We start from the raw sequence: 21,592 nt of genomic DNA, 5'->3' as shown, positions 1-21,592 counted from the left end.
ATCAAGATTGCCAGGAGAAATATCAATAAGCTCAGATATGCAGATGACACCACCCTTATGGCAGAAAGTGAAGAGGAACTCAAAAGCCTCTTGATCAAAGTGAAAGAGGAGAGTGAAAAAGTTGGCTTAAAGCTCAACGTTCAGAAAACGAAGATCATGGCATCTGGTCCCATCAGTTCATGGCAAATAGATGGGAAAACAGTGGAAACAATGTCAGACTACTTTTTTGGGCTCCAGAATCACTGCAGATGGTGACTGCAGCCATGAAATTAAAAGATGCTTACTCCTTGGAAGGAAAGTTATGACCAACCTGGACAGCATATTAAAAAGCAGAGACATTACTTTGCCAACAAAGGTCCGTCTAGTTAAGGCTATGGTTTTTCCAGTGATCATGTATGGATGTGAGAGTTGGACTGTGAAGAGAGCTGAGCGCCAAAGAATTGATGCTTTTGAACTGTGGTGTTGGAGAAGACTCTTGAGATTGGAGAGTCTCCCTTGAACTGCAAGGAGATCCAACCAGTCCATCCTAAAAGAGATCAGTCCTGGGTGTTCCTTGGAAGGACTGATGCTGAAGCTGAAACTCCAATACTTTGGCCACCTCATGGGAAGAGCTGACTCATTGGAAAAGACTCTGATGCTGGGAGGGATTGGGGGCAGGAAGAGAAGGGGATGACAGAGGATGGAGATGGCTGGATGGTATCACCGACTTGATGGACATGAGTTTGGGTAAACTCCGGGAGTTGGTGATGGACTGGGAGGCCTGGCGTGCTGCGATTCATGTGGTGACAAAGATTCGGACACGACTGAGCAACTGAACTAAACTGAACTGATATCTATAACACTCTTCCTACCTATCTGTAGAGGCTTCCCTGATAGCTCAGTTGATAAAGAATCTGCCTGCAATGCAGGAGACCCCAGTTTGATTCCTGGGTTGGGAAGATCCCCTGGAGAAGGGAAAGGCTACCCACTCCTGTACTGTGGCCTGGAAAATTCTGTGGACTGTATAGTCCATGGGGTCGTAAAGAGTCGAACATGACTAAGCCACTTTCACTTTCATATGAAGAGAGGTTAGCTTATTTTTTTAAATTATTATCTATGATACTAATATGCTGGACTTTCAAATAACAACAACAAATAGACATCAGTATTTGTTTATTCATTAAGTATTTGTTAAATATCTAATCAGGTAAAATAATATATAGATTTTAAAAAACATTTTTTGTAATTAGGAAAAGTATTAAATTTAACCAGTTCACACTACCTAGGTGGTATATTTTATGAAAGGCTATTCTGAGAAATATAAAGGAAAACAAAGAAAAATTCAGTGCCAATCTTGACCTGGTAAAACCTACAACCTAGCTAGGAGGACAAGTCAGATCTATTTTACACAGGAGCTCTATGGTTCAAAGTAAAATCACCTTTAATTTCCTCGGACATGTTTTCATCCTTACTTTCTTCAAGACCCTGACCAGCTTGAACAAATGTAAAGGGCTTGTAGGAGATAATCATCAGACCGTTCCCATCAGGTTCAATAGCAGCATAATGTGGCACGGACTTCCCACGGAGAGTATTACGCTTAGCCACTTCATATTTTTTATTATCTGTGAGAAAATAAAGCATTTTAGAACAAGAAAATTACAACCAAAAAACTATAATAAAAATATCTGAAAATATTCAAGTATAATTCTAATTTAAATTAAATATTTTAAATGTACCATTAAAAAGCAGACTATTAGGTACCTTTTTATAAAAGGCTAAAAAAATTTACAACCTAATATTCTGTAAATAAAATCTCTTTAAAAAAATGGGTCTGATGAAATTTGTTCTAGGTTTTGATGCCTAATGTGGTAGCCACTGGCCATGGTAGCTGTTTAATTAAGTAAAATTGGACATTCATTTCTCCAGCCACACTTTAAGTGTTCAAAAGCCACACATACGTAGCTGCTATCACACTGAGTGGCTCACATATAAACACGTCCATTTTGGAAAAATTTCTGTTGGACAGCAGGGCTCTAAATTGTAAAAGTGATTTACTTACCTGAATATCAACCTCTGAAAAATCTACCCATTCCTTGACTATAGCCTGTCTACTTTCTCAGCCAGTATATGATAGGTGTCTTCTGACAAGGGTCACAAATTGATGGTAATGGAAAAAGTGTGGTGTGGACTATTTTCTGCCCATTAGCAGGTTTTCTTAAAATGAAATAACTTTTATGGTAGAAATATTTTTTTATACACATTCACATATAGATCTATTTGCCATAAAATATAAATAACTGTACTTTGAATTTTAAAGATAGGAACAATTAACTGTGTTCTGAAATTCTCTGGTAAACTAACTGAATTTATTCTATGAAAATAAGGGTTTTTTCTTTTTTTTTTGCTTTAGAAGTATTCAAACATTTGAGTCCATACCTTTACTTAACATTGTTACTTTTTATAACAAAGTTTTTTTACAGTGGGTAGTAGTTATTAGCTTCACACTCAGTAATCAAAAAATCATAACTCAACATCATGAGTTATGCATAATAATACATATGTGGTTGTTGTTCAGTGGCCCAGTAGTGTCCAACTCTTTGCGACCCCACGAACTGCAGCATGCCAGGCCTCCCTGTCCCTCACCATCTCCCTAAGTTTGTCCAAATTTATCTCTCAGTGATGTCATCCAGCCATCTCATCCTCTGATGACCTCTTCTCCTTCTGCCTCAATCCTTCCCATAATAATACATATACACACATAGTAATACAACCCATTCTAAAATATGTCCTTTTTCTCTCTAAATCCTCACCTATAATCACACATTCATGTCATATATATTTAAGAATAGACTTTTCATTTCGTGAAGTAAAAACAACTATTTTTCTTCCATAGGTACATGCAAGGCAGAGTCCTGCCTGGCTCCAAAGACCCAACCTTAGACACTGTATTTTATACGATGGTTTTTCCCAACACGTGGGATAGAAAACAGTAGGTCTCAAGTGAATTCCATGGCTAAATGGGTTGGGAAGGGCTGGATCAAAATTACATTTTCTTTTTTCACTCAAGATTTTTAGAAACTTGACTATCCTTAATGTGAAATGTGGCTATTGTATGCCTACATTTTCAAACTTACTTGACCACAAAATATAATTTATCAAATATTCCACTCAACAGTCTAGAAATACAACACTGCTTTGTTATATTCATTAGAAAATAAAAAATAACAGAATTATATTAGCAATTCAGGGAATAAAGGAACTGAAACATCCAGAAAAGAAAGCTAAAGTCAACAACAGAAAGAATGTTTCTACAATTACAATAATTAAAATCGGTTGGAGAGAAAAAAAAAGAAAGGTGAGTCTAAATATAACTGTCCAGCTGAATGAAGGGAACAAAGATGAAGAGAACAGAAGCCATGGAGCTGCAGCAGAGCGCCACTGTGGACTGAGCTAAAGCTGTCATGGAACCAAGAGTCTTAGAGAAGGAAAAACACCCATGGTGATTTCTCCTATGTTATGTACCTTAATTTAAAAAACAAAGCTTTTATTTATCTAAAGCAGGGATCTGCAAACTATGACCTGTGAGCTGAAGAATAAATTTTACATTTTTAAATAGTTCAAAAAAAAATCAAAAGAATATTTAAATACATGTCAAATTATATAAAATTCAAAAGTCAGTGTTAATAAATAAACAGCTATACTAATTCATTTATGCCTTTGTAAATGGAATACAGCTGGAATACAGCTATACTCATTCATTTATGCCTTCACCTATAGCCACTTTTGCAGCACAAGATCCTAGTTGAAGAACTGTGATAGGTCATATGGTTACCATCTAGCCCTTACAAAGTTTCCAATATCTAATCAAATGATTTAAGTTACTGTGTTCCTCCAGAGATAAAACTACAACACCGGAGGAAGAATAAATTACACTAAATATTTCAAAGAACAAATCTTGTGCTTAATGTTACATATTAACATATATTTTGTATATATTAAAAACATATACTTTAAATTCTTCCAAAATATGTAGTAGTGTCTTCTTTTACACAAAAGGTATATTCATTCAACTGTGGAAGCACATAATTATTTTTTTTTTATAATCCATACCTAAAGAGAAACTACCTATAAATATTCATTCCATTGGGTGGCAGGTACTAGAATCACAACACAATGCTTAAGAAAAAGCAAACAGCATTTACAGGAACAGCTTTGCATTTCAAAACCTCCTGAATTATGGCAACCACCTCAGAGAGATCAGAATTTTGTTGTTTTACCTTCATATTTCTTACTGATAGTGACCCACTCCAAGGAAACATAGAAACCACTTCCTTTCATAGACAATTCCTCTTTCTCTATTCGAAGGAGGAGAGTAGCTATTGAATGTTCTTCAGCTTTCAGCAATGAGATGCTGTGAATTATGATAAAAGGATTCCCAAGCTCTTCATTAAATACAATCTACAAAAAAGAAAAAAAGATGGCACTCAGAAAAACGTATTACATGAAATCATAGAGCACAGAGGAAATACACAGAATTCTGACAATCCAACAAGTAATTTGGATACTGTTTACTGCAAGGACACAAGAACAAAAAAGCCCTGAAATAAAACTTAAAATACTGTTAAATAAAGTTTAAAATACTGCTTAGAGAAATAACTTTTAGAAAACATCTATTTGTTTAACAGAGAAAACTGATCAGTACACACAGAAAACAAAAGGGCCTCCAAATGGCATCTAAAGAGAAAGGGAATTAAAAGCAATCCTGTAGAAAGTTGCCAAGTGAAAGAGTGCTCCGTACAGAGGAAATGAGGTCAATATTCCCTTACTTCATCTCTTCCCATGTCTCATATCTAATTTATTAGATATCGTATCTAAATTATTGAGATATATTAATATATTGTATAATATTATAATCATCCATTTATAATATAGTCATTTATATTATATTATATATAAAATAATATATATTAATATATTAATCATATCTCTAATTTATTTCTGCCTTCTTCTTCCTAGTTTCTGAATACTGTTTGTATATGTGTGTGTATCTTTCTTTTCTATAGTTTTTTGTTTGCTTTGTTTTGTTTGTTTTCTGGAAATTTACAAAGGTAAGAGTCAAAGGAACTGGAGAACAAATCATGAAAACTTTCTTACTGTTCAAAAACAAAAGATCTCATTTCATCTAAAAAGATAATTCCACTAACTGTTAAATATTGAAATTTCTTCTAAAAAAAAAAAAAGGCAAATCAAAGCATCATGGAAAGATGTACAAAATCTTATCAAATTCTTCTTACAACACATAATCTAAAAGACTACTGTATCTTTGTTAAATATCGAACAGGAAAGGTTTTCAGACTGATTTCTAAACGAGTTTTTCAAATAAATGGAAAAATAAATAGTTTGAATACAAATCTAACTGAAACACAAGAATTCGCTCTTTTTTTCTTTTTAAACCTATATCTGGAATCCCCTCCTGTGGGCTGCTACCTGAAAGCCTTATTAAAAAAAGGGTGCTTTTCCCCAATGCTCACAGCAGCAGTACTTAAAAGAGCAAAGACATGGAAGTAATCTAAATGTCTATGGACAGATGAATGAATAAAGATGTGGTATACACACTAAGGAATACTATTCGGCCGTAAAAAAAGAATAAATAATGCCATCTGCAGCAACACGGACAGACCTAGAGATTATCCAACTTCAGTGAAATAAGTCAGACAGAGAAAGACAAATATCACACAATATCACTTATATGTGAAATCTACAATATGATACAAATTAACTTATTGACAAAACAGGAAAAAACTCAGAAAACAATAGACACATTTTTGGTTAAGTGGGTTTTGCTTTTGTTTGGGGACAAGAAGAAATAAAAGGGTAGGAAGAAAAAAAGGTAAGTTTTGCCAAGTACAAGTAGCCAGATTACTGTTTCCTCCCCCTCTTTCTCTCTCATGTGAGGGAGACCAGAGGAGACCATGTCAGGACTTTTAAAAATTCTTAGGTTGACGTTTCCAGTCCCCTGAACAAGCCTGGAAAATCAACTGTGAAACTGTTGATATATAGCACTCCCATCATGTTAGAGGCCAAACATCCCCTGCCTTCTTTCATTTCTCTTTCTACATTTCAGTCATCACCACCATGCTTGCTGGGCCCCTTATGCCCGACCATGCCCCCATCACTTCCACCTTTAGCCTCCTCTCTTACACCAATTCCCTCAAAATCCCAAAACTCAGTTATTTCTCTCAAAGTGACCACTATCCCACAGTATCCCTTCCACTTCAATTAATGCCTGGTCCCATAATTTCCCCACTGTCCCTATACCCCCAGAGAGGACTGACTTCATTATGACAGTATATATACTGAAGAGGATATGAAGTAAATTTAAAATTTTAATTTATTAAAAAAAATCTTACTGAAGGACTTATATGGGCCAAGGAGATATACATAGCAAAAACCAAATGAATTATAAACCCATATGAATTTTCTTCTGATGGACTACGTGGTATTATTTTTAATCCGAAGGTGAAGAGGGTCATTGTGTTTCTTATACCAACAGAATCCCCATAGCTTGATAACAGATCCATTCTCATTTATATCTCTCCTGTCCATCATTCTCCAAATTCTTTTCAACTGTTTCAGGTAGCTGGGTGCTATATACAACATATCCTCAGTAAAAAAAAAGAAAAGAAAAAATTATTGGAGGCAGGAACAGAATATGTCACAATGTCCAATTAATATTTAAAACTGTGACTGACTGCAAAGGTCTCCTATAAACAGGCTGTTGTTCTGGTATTTCATTGTGTTTTTTGTTTAACTTTTCAAACACACTGCAATTAGGTAGAGCAGCATTTGGTTAACAATAAGAAAGGTAAACCACTAAGGCCTTGTTGTTTTTCTCAAATAATTAAAGCCCAGTGTTTACAGGCACCTGTTGGTCTGATAAAAATGTTTTATAAGATGTAAAATATTAAATTCTATCCCTTTAGCTACCAAGAACTAAAGGCCACCTGCTGAAATTTAGAAGGCAGCAATATCACGTTGTACTTTATTACCACAACTCAGTGTCACTTTGTCTACTTTCAAAACCTGTGGCTCTGGAGAAACTAATTTCATATTTATTATTACTAAAATGCAAACCTGCCCCTCAGATTTAAGTCTGTGACATTGTTTAAAAAAAACTGAAATAAAAATGGCATCTTGGAGATTGGTAGATAATTACAGTTATAAATCAAATCCCTTATGATTATACAGTGGAAGTGACAAATAGATTTAAGGGACTAGATCTGACAGAGTGCCTAAAGAACTATGGACAGAGGTTCGTGACACTGTACGGGAGACAGGGATCAAGATCATCCCCAAGAAAAAGAAATGCAAAAAAGAAAATGATTGTCTGGGGAGGCCTTACAAATAGCTGAGAAAAGAAGAGAAGCTAAAGGCAAAGGAGAAAAGGAAAGATATAACCATTTGAATGCAGAGTTCCAAAGAATAGCAAGGAGAGATAAGAAAGCCTTCTTCAGTGATCAGTGCAAAAAAATAGAGGAAAAGAATAGAATGGGAAAGACTAGAGATCTCTTCAAGAAAATTAGAGATACCAAGGGAACATTTCATGCAAAGATAGGCACAAAAAAGGACAGAAATGGTATGGACCTAACAGAAGCAGAAGATATTAAGAAGAGATGGCAAGAATACACAGAAGAAGTATACAAAAACGATCTTCATGACCCAGATAACCACGATGGTGTGATCACTCACGAGGAGCCAGACATCCTGGAATGTGAAGTCAAGTGGGCCTTAGGAAGCATCACTACGAACAAAGCTAGTGGAGGTGATGGAATTCCAGTTGAGCTATTTCAAATCCTAAAAGATGATGCTGTGAAAGTGCTGCACTCAATATGCCAGCAAATTTGGAAACCTCAGCAGTGGCCACAGGACTGGAAAAGGTCAGTTTTCATTCCAATCCCAAAGAAAGGCAGTGCCAAACAATGCTCAAACTACCACACAATTGCACTCATCTCACACGCTAGTAATGCTCAAAATTCTCCAAGCCAGGCTTTAGCAATATGTGAACCGTGAACTGTCAGATATTCAAGCTGGTTTTAGAAAAGGCAGAGGAACCAGAGATCAAATTGCCAACATCTGCTGGATCATTGAAAAAGCAAGAGAATACCAGAAAAACATCTACTTCTGGTTTATTGACTATGCCAAAGCCTTTGACTGTGTGGATCACAACAAACTGTGGAAAATTCAAGAGACGGGAATACCAGACCACATGACCTGCCTCCTGAGAAAGCTGTATGCAGGTCAAAATGCAACAGTTAGAACTGGACATGGAACAACAGACTGGTTCCAAATCAGGAAAGCAGTACGTCAAGGCTGTATATTGTCAGCCTGCTTATTTCACTTTTATGCATTATACATCACGAGAAATGCCAGGCTGGATGAAGCAGAAGCTGGAATCAAAATTGCCGGGAGAAATATCAATAACCACACATATGCAGATGACACCACCCTTATGGCAGAAAGTCAAGAAGAACTAAAGAGCCTCTTGATGAAAGTGAAAGGGGAGCGTGAAAAAGTTGGCGTAAAACTCAACATTGAGAAAACTAAGATCATGGCAACTGGTCCCATCACTTCATGGCAAAAAGACGGGGAAACAATGGAAACAGTGAGAGACTTTACTTTTGGGGGCTTCAAAATCACTGCAGATGGTGACTGCAGCCATGAAATTAAAAGACGCTTGTTCCTTGGAAGAAAAGCTATGGCCAACCTAGACATCATAGTAAAAAGCAGAGACATTACTTTGCCAACAAAGGTCCGTCTGGTCAAAGCTATGGTTTTTCCAGTAGTCATGTATGGATGTGAGAGTTGGACTATAAAGAAAGCTGAGTGCCAAAGAATCGATGCTTTTGAACTGTGGTGTTGGAGAAGACTCCTGAGAGTCCCTTGGACTGCAAGGAGATCCAAGCAGTACATCCTAAAGGAAATCAGTCCCGAATATTCACTGGAAGGACTGATGCTGAAGCTAAAACTCCAATACTTTGGCCACCTGACACAAAGCACCAACTCCCTGAAAAGACCCTGATGCTGGGAAAGACTGAAGGCAGGAGGAGATGGGCACGACAGAGGATGAGATGGCTGGATGGCATCACTGACTCTTTGGACATGAGTTTGAGTAAGCTCCGGAGTTGGTAATGGACAGAGAAGCCTGGCGTGCTGCAGTCCGTGGGGTCGCAGTCAGACACGACTGAGAGACTGAACTGATGCTATGGTATATTTTTCTAAATAGGGAATATTCTGGTTAAGTTACTATTTGACTAGTTTAAACATATCAGACAGCCAAGTGGTGCAGTAGAAGCATGCTAGGTTCATAAATATATTTGAGAATAAAACATGAGGAAAGGAGAAAAGACATGACAATGTAATTCTCTGGCCAACTCTTTACAAAAAAGAAGGTAGCAAGGTCAATGCTTAAGGTACTGCTTTACACTTGAAAAGAACTCAATTGGTATTTGCTGAAAAACAAATGCAATTCTTGACAACTGCACTCACCCCAGATCAAAACAAGAATAGCTAATATATCAGTTTCATAAAAGGTAAACATTTTATTTAAAAGATATCCAAAACACTATATATTATAAAAATCAAGAGGTCACATGTAAACCATCCCTAAAAAGGTGTTATTTCAAAATCATTAAGATCTAATTTGCATATACTTTCCAGACTCAGCATTAAGTCTCAAGAAAAAAAAACTCACCTCCCATTTTTCAGAAACACTATTTCCACGTTCACCTGTTCCAATGAGATACAGTCTTCCAGTCCCATCTGACAAGGTAACCCAGGTAGAAGACGTGAAATGGATGGATGCACAAAGGCGATTGTCACATGCTGTCAAATCTGTAGGAAGTCGAAACACCTCTCGTGGTTTTCCTAAGGCAGTATCCTAAACAGAAGCCGAACATTATGAATGAATCCCTCCCTCTCCTTGACACAAACACACACAGAATAAAAACATCAGCAGTGCACTGGTTACTCTCCTCTTCCCCAAGTCCCCTGCTTGAGTATAAGCTATCCCACTGGCTGACACAGAAGTGACGGTAAGTGACTTCTTAGGTTAGGTCACACAAGACTGTGCATCTTGTATCTTGCTCTTTCTCTTCAACTGCACCGTGACAGACCCATGTGAGGAGGCACTCAGGGCTCCTGACAACCACCAGCAGCCTGTGAGTGAAGTTCGGAAGTGTACCCTTCAGCTCTAGTCAGGCTTTCGGACCACTGCAGTTGTGGCTGACATCTTGGCTACATTCTCTTGAGAAATCTTGAGAGGGAACTACCTAGCTAAGCCATTCTGATTTCTCACTGAAACTGTGAGATGACAAATGTTGACTGTTTCAAGTTACTAAGTTCTGAAGTACTTTATTACACAGCAATTGATAACTAATGCAATGCAGTAATCTAGTCTTCATTCTTAAGTTTAAAATTAACGATCAGTATTTTTAACCAATTGGAAAACCACATCATGCTCTAAATTCCTACACAGACATCTCTGTGGTATGAAAATGCTATGTTATGCTATTAACAACTTGCATTTTTGTTAACATATTTTTTTTGTATATACATATATCCTTATAAATATAGTGTCTCATGCTTCATGCTCAGTCGTGTCCGACTCTCTGTGACCCCACGGGATTGTGGCCCTCCAGGCTCCTCTCTCCATGGGATTTTCTCAGGCAAGAATACTGGAGTAGCTTGCTATTTCCTCCTCCAAGTGATCTTCCCGACCCAGAGATCCAATCTGTGTCTCTTGCATATTTCCTGCATTGGCAGGTGGATTCTTTACTACTGAACCATCTGGAAGCCCGTAATATAAAGTAGTAAGATGGATTACATTATTAAAATGTTTTACAAGAAAATATATAAAAAAGGGCTACAACTCAGAAAATAAACTTCCCCTCATACACCGAACTGTATTCAATTCAATTTTTATTGTTGTTTTAGTTTTTAGTTAACAGGTTTACCTGCAGTACAGAAATAATCCTTGATTGATATAGTTCAGGGCTTGTCTGGTGGCTCAGTCGGTAAAGAATCTGCCTGCAATGTGGGAGACCTGTATTCAATCCCTGGGTTGGGAAGATCCCCTGGACAAAGGAAAGGCTACCCACTCCAGTATTCCAGCCTGGAGAATTCCATGGACTGTATAGTCCATAGGATCACAAAAAGTTGGACATGACTGAGCAACTTTCACTTTTCATGTATTTCATTCCCTGCTCCTAGAACTGCATAGATTAATATATATATACGTACACTAAACGCGGCAGCGGCTGCGACCGGCGCACTAAGCGCAGCCAAGAGGAGCTACCCCACGTCCGAGGTCAGGGGCAGAAGCCGGGAGGACCCCAAACCCGAAGGGTGGCAGCCAAGAGGAGTGACCCCACATCCGAGGTCGGGGCAGCGGCCGAGAGTGCCAGGCTGCAACGGCGCAGGAATGGCCAAGAAGAGCTACCGAAGTCCGAGGTCGGGGGCAGTGGCCGAGAGAAGCTACCCCGTGTCCGAGGTCAGGGGCGGCGGCTGAGAGGAGATACCCCGCGAAAGAGATCAGGGGCGGCGGCCGGAAGGAGCTGCCCCACGCCCCAGCGCCCGAGGCCAGGGGTGGCGGCCCGGAGGACCAACCCCACGTCCAAGGAGCAGTGGTTGCGCGGGCGCAGGAGGGCCTAGAGGAGCTATCCCACGTTGAAGGTCACGAAGGACAGCAGTGAGGAGATACCCCTTGTCCAAGGTAAGGAGCAGTGGCTGCGCTTTGCTGGAGGAGCCGTTAAGAGATACCCCACGCCCAAGGTAAGAGAAACCCAAGTAAGATGGTAGTGTTGCAACAGGGCATCAGAGGGCAGACACACTGAAACCATACTCACAGAAAACTAGTCAATCTAATCACACTAGGACCACAGCCTTGTCTAACTCAATGAAACTAAGCCATGCCCGTGGGGCAACCCAAGATGGGCAGCTCATGGTGGAGAGAACTGACAGAATGTGGTCCACTGGAGAAGGGAATGGCAAGCCACTTCAGTATTCTTGCCTTGAGAACCCCATGAACTGTATGAAAAGGCAAAATGATAGGATACTGAAAGAGGAACTCCCCAGGTCAGTAGGTGCCCAATATGCTACTGGAGATCAGTGGAGAAATAACTCCAGAAAGAATGAAGGGATGGAGACAAAGCAAAAACAATACCCAGCTGTGGATGTGACTGGTGATAGAAGCAAGGTCCGATACTGTAAAGAGCAATATTGCATAAGAACCTGGAATGTCAGGTCCATGAATCAAGGCAAATTGGAAGTGGTCAAACAAGAGATGACAAGAGTGAATGTCAACATTCTAGGAATCAGTGAACTGAAATGGACTGGAATGGGTGAATTTAACTCAGATGACCATTATATCTACTACTGTGGGCAGGAATCCCTCAGAAGAAATGGAGTGGCCGTCATGGTCAACAAAAGTCTGAAATGCAGTACTTGGATGCAATCTCAAAAACGACAGAATGATCTCTGTTCGTTTCCAAGGCAAACCATTCAATATCACAGTAATCCAAGCCTATGCCCCAACCAGTAACACTGAAGAAGCTGAAGTTGAATGGTTCTATGAAGACCTACAAGACTTTTTAGAACACCCAAAAAAGATGTCCTTTTCATTATAGGGGACTGGAATGCAAAAGTAGATAGTCAAGAAACACCTGGAGTAACAAGCAAATTTGGCCTTGGAATACGGAATGAAGCAGGGCAAAGTCTAATAGAGTTTTGCCAAGAAAATGCACTGGTCATAGCAAACACCCTCTTCCAACAACACAAGAGAAGACTCTACACATGGACATCACCAGATGGTCAACACCGAAATCAGACTGATTGTATTCTTTGCAGCCAAAGATGGAGAAGCTCTATACAGTCAGCAAAAACAAGACCAGGAGCTGACTGTGGCTCAGATCATGAACTCCTTATTACCAAATCCAGACTTAAATAGAAGAAAGTAGGAAAAACCACTACACCATTCAGGTATGACCTACATCATATCCCTTATGATTATACAGTGGAAGTGAGAAATAGATTTAAGGGCCTAGATCTGATAGACAAAGTGCCTGATGAACTATGCAATGAGGTTCGTGACACTGTACAGGACACAGGGATCAAGACCATCCCCATGGAAAAGAAATGCAAAAGAGCAAAATGGCTGTCTGGGGAGGGCTTACAAATAGCTGTAAAAAGAAGAGAAGCAAAAAGCAAAGGAGAAGAGGAAAGATAAAAGCATCTGAATGCACAGTTCCAAAGAATAGCAAGAAGAGATAAGAAAGCCTTCCTCAGTGAACAATGCAAAGAAATAGAGGAAAACAAGAGAATGGGAAAGACTAGAGATCTCTTCAAGAAAATCAGAGATACCAAGGGGACATTTCATGCAAAGATGGGCTCGATAAAGGACAGAAATGGTATGGACATAACAGAAGCAGAAGATATTAAGAAGACATGGCAAGAATACACAGATCATCAGATCAGTCACTCAGTCGTGTCCGACTCTTTGCGACCCCATGAATCGCAGCATGCCAGGCCTCCCTGTCCATCACCAACTCCCAGGGTTCACTCAGACTCAAGTCCATCGAGTCAGTGATGCCACCCAGCCATTTCATCCTCTGTCGTCCCCTTCTCCTCCTGCCCCCAATCCCTCCCAGCATCAGAGTCTTTTCCAATGAGTCAACTCTTCACATGAGGTGGCCAAAGACTGGAGTTTCAGCTTTAGCATCATTCCTTCCAAAGAAATCCCAGGGCTGATCTCCTTCAGAATGGACTGGTTGGATCTCCTTGCAGTCCAAGGGACTCTCAAGAGTCTTCTCCAACACCACAGTTCAAAAGCATCAATTCTTCAGTGCTCAGCCTTCTTCACAGTCCAACTCTCACATCCATACATGACCACTGGAAAAACCACAGCCTTGACTAGACGGACCTTTGTTGGCAAAGTACTGTCTCTGCTTTTGAATATGCTATCTAGGTTGGTCATAACTTTCCTTCCAAGGAGTAAGTGTCTTTTAATTTCATGGATGCAGTCACCATCTGCAGTGATTTTGGAGCCCAGAAAAATAAAGTCTGACACTGTTTCCACTGTTTCCCCATCTATTTCCCATGAAGTAGTGGGACTGGATGCCATGATCTTCGTTTTCTGAATGTTGAGCTTTAAGCTCCCAAAAGCTCCCAAAAGAAAACTGCCTTTCTTTGGGATTGGAAAGAATACACAGAAGAACTGTACAAAAAAGATCTTCACAACTCAGATAAGCACGATGGTGTGATCACTCACCTAGAGCCAGACATCCTGGAATGTGAAGTCAAGTGGGCCTTAGGAAGCATCACTACGAACAAAGCTAGTGGAGGTGATGGAATTCCAGTTGAGCTATTTCAAATCCTGAAAGATGATGCTGTTAAAGTGCTGCACTTAATATGCCAGCAAATTTAGAAAACTCAGCAGTGGCCACACGACTGGAAAAGGTCAGTTTTCATTCCAATCCCAAAGAAAGGCAATGCCAAAGAATGTTCAAACTACTGCACAATTGCACTCATCTCACATGCTAGTAAAGTAACGCTCAAAATTCTCCAAGCCAGGCTTCAGCAATATGTGAACCACGAACTTCCTGATGTTCAAGCTGGTTTTAGAAAAGGCAGAGGAACCAGAGATCAAATTGCCAATATCCTCTGGATCATGGAAAAAGCAAGAGAGTTCCAGAAAAACATCTATTTCTGCTTTATTTACTATGCCAAAGCCTTTGAATGTGTGGATCACAATAAACTGTGGAAAATTCTGAAAGAGATGGGAATACCAGACCACCTGACCTGCCTCTTGAGAAATCTGTATGCAGGTCAGGAAGCAACAGTTAGAACAGGACATGGAACAACAGACTGGTTCCAAATAGGAAAAGGAGTACATCAAGGCTGTATATTGTCACCCTGCTTATTTAACTTATATGCAGAGTACATCATAAGAAATGCTGGATTGGAAGAAACACAAGCTGGATTCAAGATTGCCGGGAGAAATATCAATAACCTCAGATATGCAGATGACACCACCCTTATGGCAGAAAGTGAAAAGGAACTCAAAAACCTCTTGATGAAAGTGAAAGTGGAGAGTGAAAAAGTTGGCTTAAAGCTCAACATTCAGAAAACGAAGATCATGGCATCTGGTCCCATCACTTTATGGGAAATAGATGGGGAAACAGTGGAAACAGTGTCAGACTTTATTTTTTTGGGCTCCAAAATCACTGCAGATGGTGACTGCAGCCATGAAATTAAAAGACGCTTACTCCTTGGAAGGAAAGTTATGACCAACCTAGACAGCATATTCAAAAGCAGAGACATTACTTTGCCAAAAAGGTCCGTCTAGTCAAGGCTATGGTTTTTCCAGTGGTCATGTATGGATGTGAGAGTTGGACTGTGAAGAAGGCTGAGCGCCAAAGAATTGATGCTTTTGAACTGTGGTGTTGGAGAAGACTCTTGAGAGTCCCTTGGACTGCAAGGAGATCCAACCAGTCCATTCTGAAGGAGATCAGCCCTGGGATTTCTTTGGAGGGAATGATGCTGAAGCTGAAACTCCAGTCTTTGGCCACCTCATGCGAAGAGTTGACTCATTGGAAAAGACTCTGATGCTGGGAGGGATTGGGGGCAGGAGGAGAAGGGGACGACAGTGGATGAGATGGCTGGATGGCATCACTGACTCGATGGACGTGAGTCTGAGTGAACCCTGGGAGTTGGTGATGGACAGGGAGGCCTGGCGTGCTGCGATTCATGGGGTCACAAAGAGTTGGACACGACTGAGCAACTGAACTGACACTAAAAAAGATTTAATTAATTAAGCTATGTCCTTATTAGCCTCAAGTTCTTTAGTGACCCATTGTTTCTTTCTAAAGTATGCAATTTTGTTTTCTTTAAAAGGGCACCTTTCCTTCTTTTTGTAGTCATATTTTACTGATTTATATAATACTGCATTAAATAATGAAAATGCATCAACAAACACAGTTGACAAGTTTTTAGAATGAGAAAATCTGATTATTACTGATGTAAAACTCAGCTAGCAGAAACAGAATTATAACAGTAGAGACCTGAGCAGCCTATAAGCAATACATATCAAGCTTACCATGGTCTTCAGTCAGTATGTTATTAAAAGAGAACAGAGACTATCAGTCAATCCAGTCAGTTAAGTGAAAGAAGAGAAATTTTACTGCAAGCTAATGCCTGTGTAGGCATTTAGAACATGAGGTTGAAATTCCCATTATTGTGAAAGAAATGGACTAGTCAACAAATAATAGTGGAACATTAGGGAATTTTAGGGAAAAAAAAACATACAAAACATTCTTTATTCCAGATATATCAATAATCTCAATGTTTTAATAGAAAAGTAAAGTAACTTTGTTAGAAGATTGTTTTAATAATCTCAGGGTGGAGAAAGCCTTCTTATGAGTAAATAAAAGACATACAGGAGGTAAGAAGACAAATAGTTGCCACAAATATAACACAGTACTGCTGCTGCTGCTAAGTCACTTCAGTCGTGTCGGACTCTGTGCGACCCCACAGACGGTAGCCCATCAGGCTCCGCCATCCCTGGGATTCTCCAGGCAAGAACACTGGAGTGGGTTGCCATTTCCTTCTCCAATGCATGAAAGGGAAAAGTGAAAGTAAAGTCGCTCAGTCGTGTCTGACTCTTTGCGACCCCATGGACTGCAGCCCACCAGGCTCCTCTGTCCATGGGATTTTCCAGGCAAGAGTACTGGAGTGGGTGGCCATTGCCTTCTCCAACACAGTACTAATAACATACAAAATACCTTTACAACTCAACAAGAATGACAAGGTTATCATTTTTTTTCATAGTAAAAAAATATGAACAGGAAAACTATGGTTTAAAAAAAAAAAGGCCAAAATATTCAAACTCACTAGTAAAAAAAAAATATGATTAAAATAATGATACCTCCATTAGCCACGGGGAAAAAAAAATCTTAGACCGTTAATGTCTGTTCTTGGCTAAGGTGCCCTGTTGGCAGGAACAGAAGTATAGGACTTTCGCACTGATTATAAATCATGTTTTATGATGTGTTATAGACCCTTTAGTGGGCCTCCCAGGTGGCTCAGCAGTGAAGAATCTGCCTGCCCATGGAGGAGACGTGGGTTGGGAAGATCTACCTATCCCTGGGCTGGGAAGATCTCCAGAGAAGAGACTGGCTACCCACTCCAGTATTCTTGCCTGGAGAATCCCATAGACAGAGGAGCCTGGCAGGCTACAGTCCATGGGGTTGCAAATGAGTCGGACATGACTTAGTGACTACACACAACAAATACAATTCCACTTCTAGAATACTTGCACGTGTACAGTAAGATCCACATAACAAGAATGTTTATTTTAATGATGCAAATGACAAAATGTGCTAATAAAAACTAAGATACAATCTAGTCGTTTATTAATCGTGAGGAAGAGAATAGCAGCACCCGACAGCCCAATGCTAGGCTGGTAGTATCAGCGAGGACTTGGCTTTGCTATGAGCTAGTGACACTAACAGCCATATTCTCCTGATAAACAAACAATTTCACAGAACATCAACATCAGACAAGGACACTGTGTGACCTCTGTCATTATGACCAAACAAGAGAAAAACAGCATCACGCCATAATGGTAACTTAATACATATAAAATATGAATGTTCTCAAAGCCACAAATAGGATCCTAATCCATGCCAATATTACTTATCACAGCTTAAGCCTTGGTCCAGTCTTCCCTCCTTTTGGACAATACTAAGAAATCCATCATGGAATTATCCAGTTTCCTAACAGTAGCCAACCCAGAGCAAAGCCCCAGTTTCTAAAATCCTCTCCCCAAACCATCTAATACAAGCCTAATCCTACAATGTCCTTTCTACCATCCTCTTACTGAGACATCCTGTGGTTCCCCGTTATACACATCCCTCCTCTGCTTCACAAATAAATCCAATGTGCTCAAATATAAACGTGTACCTGGCATCTCTGTCTGGAGAGCACAGGCAGATGAATGGTTAACTGGCATAACTATCCTTTGGAATACCAAATAACTTAGTTATACTAAAGTAGATTTAATTCTTTAAATATTTTTTAATGTGGACCATTTTTAAAGTCTTTGTTGAATTTGTTATACTATTGCTTCTGTTTTATGTTTTTTGTCTGTGAGGCATGTGGGATCTTGGCTCCCTGACGAGGGATTGAAAACCTGCACCCGCTTCACTGGAAGGCAGAGTCTTAACTACCAGACCACCAAGTCCCCTGAAGTAGATTTATAACACTTTAAAAAGATCTCCAAGATAATGACTGAAAAAAAAAATGCAGATGCAGAAAACATATAAATCCATATATGTTGGAACAAACAGTGTGATATGACAGCACAGAGTAAGCTACAGACAGACTGGGCTATTCCAGTGTTTACCATTAGAAGAAAATGAGACCTGGTGGTAAAGGAGACTGGTGGTCAAGGGGAAATTTCCATTACTGCTTCAATACATTGCTTGACTTTTTTTTAAAAACACTGAATAATTTACATGTGATATACATAATTAAAAGATATGAATAAGTTAAAATAAAGTGCAACTTTTTCCTCAAAACAGTTGTTTCAAAGCAAAGTTTCTAGTGGTCTCCCCCACTACATGCCCTTCACAACATCTAAGCTAGGGAACCATTGTTAGGAAGCGATTATTCTTCATTTCATAATCCATCCTAAAGATGGCTTTAAGCCATTTTCTTTTAAATACAAGGCTTCATATAACTGAGACTGCTAGGCAACTGATTATCGGATGTGAATGTCAAAGTCACTCAGTCGTGTCCAACTCTCTGCAACCCCACGGACTATGATTACCAGATAAATGAGTGCAACATCCAATAGAATGATTAAGATATTCAAGTATATAAATGTGAAGCCAAAAATAATTGAATTAAAAATGCAAAAGAAAACACACAGTTATCTTGAAGCTAAATGATCGTTTATGTGAAAGAACCTAAAATGTTCCTGATTTTTGAAACCTAGTTTTCAGAATACATTTTAATTTTAAATGGACTGTAGGCAACAAAATATTTTCTTCTGCATTAATAAATCAAATTAGAGTACTAAATTATTTCTGAATATCCTCCATTAACAGTTTTACAGTGTCTTAATAATAAAGCTTTATGTAATTAGCATCTATAATGTCCTGGTCCCAACCAATCATTTTCTTCTTCTAGTCAAAAAAAAGTTAACATTACTATATTTAAAGCTGTTGACAATCATTCTGAGATAACATTACACAGCTGAATTGTGAAAGAATTAAAATTTCAATGATAAATGAAGTACTTCTTGAATGATAATAATGTACAGTATTGTATTAAATAAGTGCTTTGACTTTTGCCATCTCATTTAATTATTTCCAAATCTTATGAAGTTGAAATTATCCCACTTGAAAAAGATAAAAAGCCCTGCTCAAAAAAATTAAATAATTTGCCTATAACTCCACTGCTAGAAATGGCAGGGCCAATATTCAAATCTTGGTTGACTGCACTCCAAAAATTGGTCTTTCCTATATTCCACACTTCCTGTGGAGAAGAAATCAATTCTCAAGTTTTTCTAAACAAATGATACGTCAGAAGTGAATGCAATTTATAAAGTAACACCTCCCCCCACAAAAAAAAACCCTCTACTATGAACGAAACTTCTATATTCAGTTTTTCTTTTAGGCTAATACATTATACAGTATTTTAATTAGATTCCTGAGTCAATAAAACATATTACAAAAATATCACTGTCCACATATTGTGTACAAATGACACTCTAAAAAACGGCAAATTAGTACTAATACATGAACTACATATTTATAAAAACCTCTTAAAACAGTTGCAGATCTTAATTACAGCTACAAGAAGACAAGCTCTGAACTAACAGAGCTTTTTTCTAATACATGTACATTTACAGAAAACACTACTGAAGTTAAAAAAAAAAAAAAGTCCAACTAAACAAAGATGCCATTTACTATTAGACACTGATATTTAAAAACTTGCCCTTAAGGGAGTGATCTTTTTCTGGAGAAAGACTTTTATCACTAATAACTATTTGGAAGGAAAAAAAGTCTTCCTATATCCTTCATCTTTCCCCCACTTTTTAGCTAGAATTTCAAGGAAAGGTGTTTTAAATTAATTGTAATTTGATTAAGTAATGTCTTTATGTACCACAAAGCTTTCAATAATGTATTAAGCACACACAGTTCCAAGAACTCCACCTCTCATTTTTCTTTAACCAGATAAATCACCGGCTCCCTGCTAGTAAACTCAATTGTAGAACATAAGCTGGACTCAGGTCTAGATAAAAATATACTGGTAAATAACTGAGCTGGACTAGCAAGCAGCTGTAACCAGTAACTCCGAGACACAGCCTCACAAGTGCATGCTTCAGATGGAACCAGTAACTCTCCTCTGGATCTTTACATGCAATTTAAAGAGGCATCACAAGATGATGTTCTTTATTAGCAAAAACATGAGTTTTTCAGATAAAAGACATTAGGACAGAATTAATCCCCTAAATATTAAGAAACAGAACACAGTACTTTAAAATAAGCCCTGATATGATAAAATGACAATATAATAAAGAATCAAATTTTAAACACTGTTCTTTTTTTTTTTTTGCTTTTCTAAGGAACTGGAATTTTTCTACTTCCTAAGTGAACTTCCTTTCAACTGACATTTTTCTGAAATTAAGGACTGTAAACCACAAGTTGGCTCAGTGGCTTGTGGCTGAGATTCCCAGGTGGCTCAGTGGTAAAGAATCCGCCTGCCAATGCAGGAGACGCAGGAGAAGCAGGTTCGATCCTCAGGTTGGGAAGATCCCCTGGAGAAGGAAATGGCAACCCACTCCAGTATTCTTGCCTGGAGAATCCATGGACAGAGGAGCCTGGCAGGCTGGAGTCTGACACGACTGTGCGACTGAACACATACACCTCACAAATTAAGCTGATTCGGACCTTATCAATACAATACCTCTATAAACCTGTGTTGCCCTGCTGCCACCTGGTGGCTCCTGACAAAATCTAAAGGTTAAACAACTTGTGGATTTCCTTTCTTAGGCCCTACAGCCTTCATTCACTGTGACCACAATAATGTTTAGCCCAAATTAACAAGGATGGTCATTTTTGTAAATCAGCCGCAAATAAAAACCTCCTTGAGATTTGTGCATGTGTGCCTTTGACTAAAAAAAAAAAAAAATTGGACAATAAAAGTTATGTAAGAACTGTTTCGCTTAAAAAAAAAAAAGCCAATGTATAACCACAGCAGCCAATACTTCCACCTGCTCCCAATATAATTCAAAGAGCAAGCTGATTTCCTTTGTTGCTGATCAAAAAAATATTAGTGCGGTATTCTGTACCACTGGTGCTGCTGCTGTTGCTAAGTCGCTTCAGTCGTGTCCGACTCTGTGCGACCCCATAGACGGCAGCCCACCAGGCTCCCCTGTCCCTGGGATTCTCTAGGCAAGAACACTGGAGTGGGTTGCCATTTCCTTCTCCAATGCATGAAAGTGAACAGTGAAAGTGAAGTCGCTCAGCCTGACCATGCATAGTAGTAAACT

At 39.0% G+C, this 21,592-nt stretch overlaps 1 protein-coding gene across 2 annotated transcripts in view; it reads right to left on the bottom strand.

Annotated features, from left to right (window-relative positions):
* NUDCD1 (NudC domain containing 1) overlaps positions 1-21,592 on the bottom strand; it is a 93,371-nt gene that overhangs the window by 52,678 nt on the left and 19,101 nt on the right. The window contains 3 exon segments of one of the 2 annotated variants that reach the window (NM_001076880.3): positions 1,419-1,601; positions 4,257-4,437; positions 9,731-9,916. In NM_001076880.3, the coding sequence (NP_001070348.2) occupies positions 1,419-1,601; positions 4,257-4,437; positions 9,731-9,916 (550 nt within the window). 2 annotated transcript variants of the gene reach the window in all.

Source organism: Bos taurus, chromosome 14 (genome assembly GCF_002263795.3).
Source record: "Bos taurus isolate L1 Dominette 01449 registration number 42190680 breed Hereford chromosome 14, ARS-UCD2.0, whole genome shotgun sequence".
Taxonomy (NCBI): domain Eukaryota; kingdom Metazoa; phylum Chordata; class Mammalia; order Artiodactyla; family Bovidae; genus Bos; species Bos taurus.
This window is presented reverse-complemented; position numbering and strand designations above follow the sequence as displayed.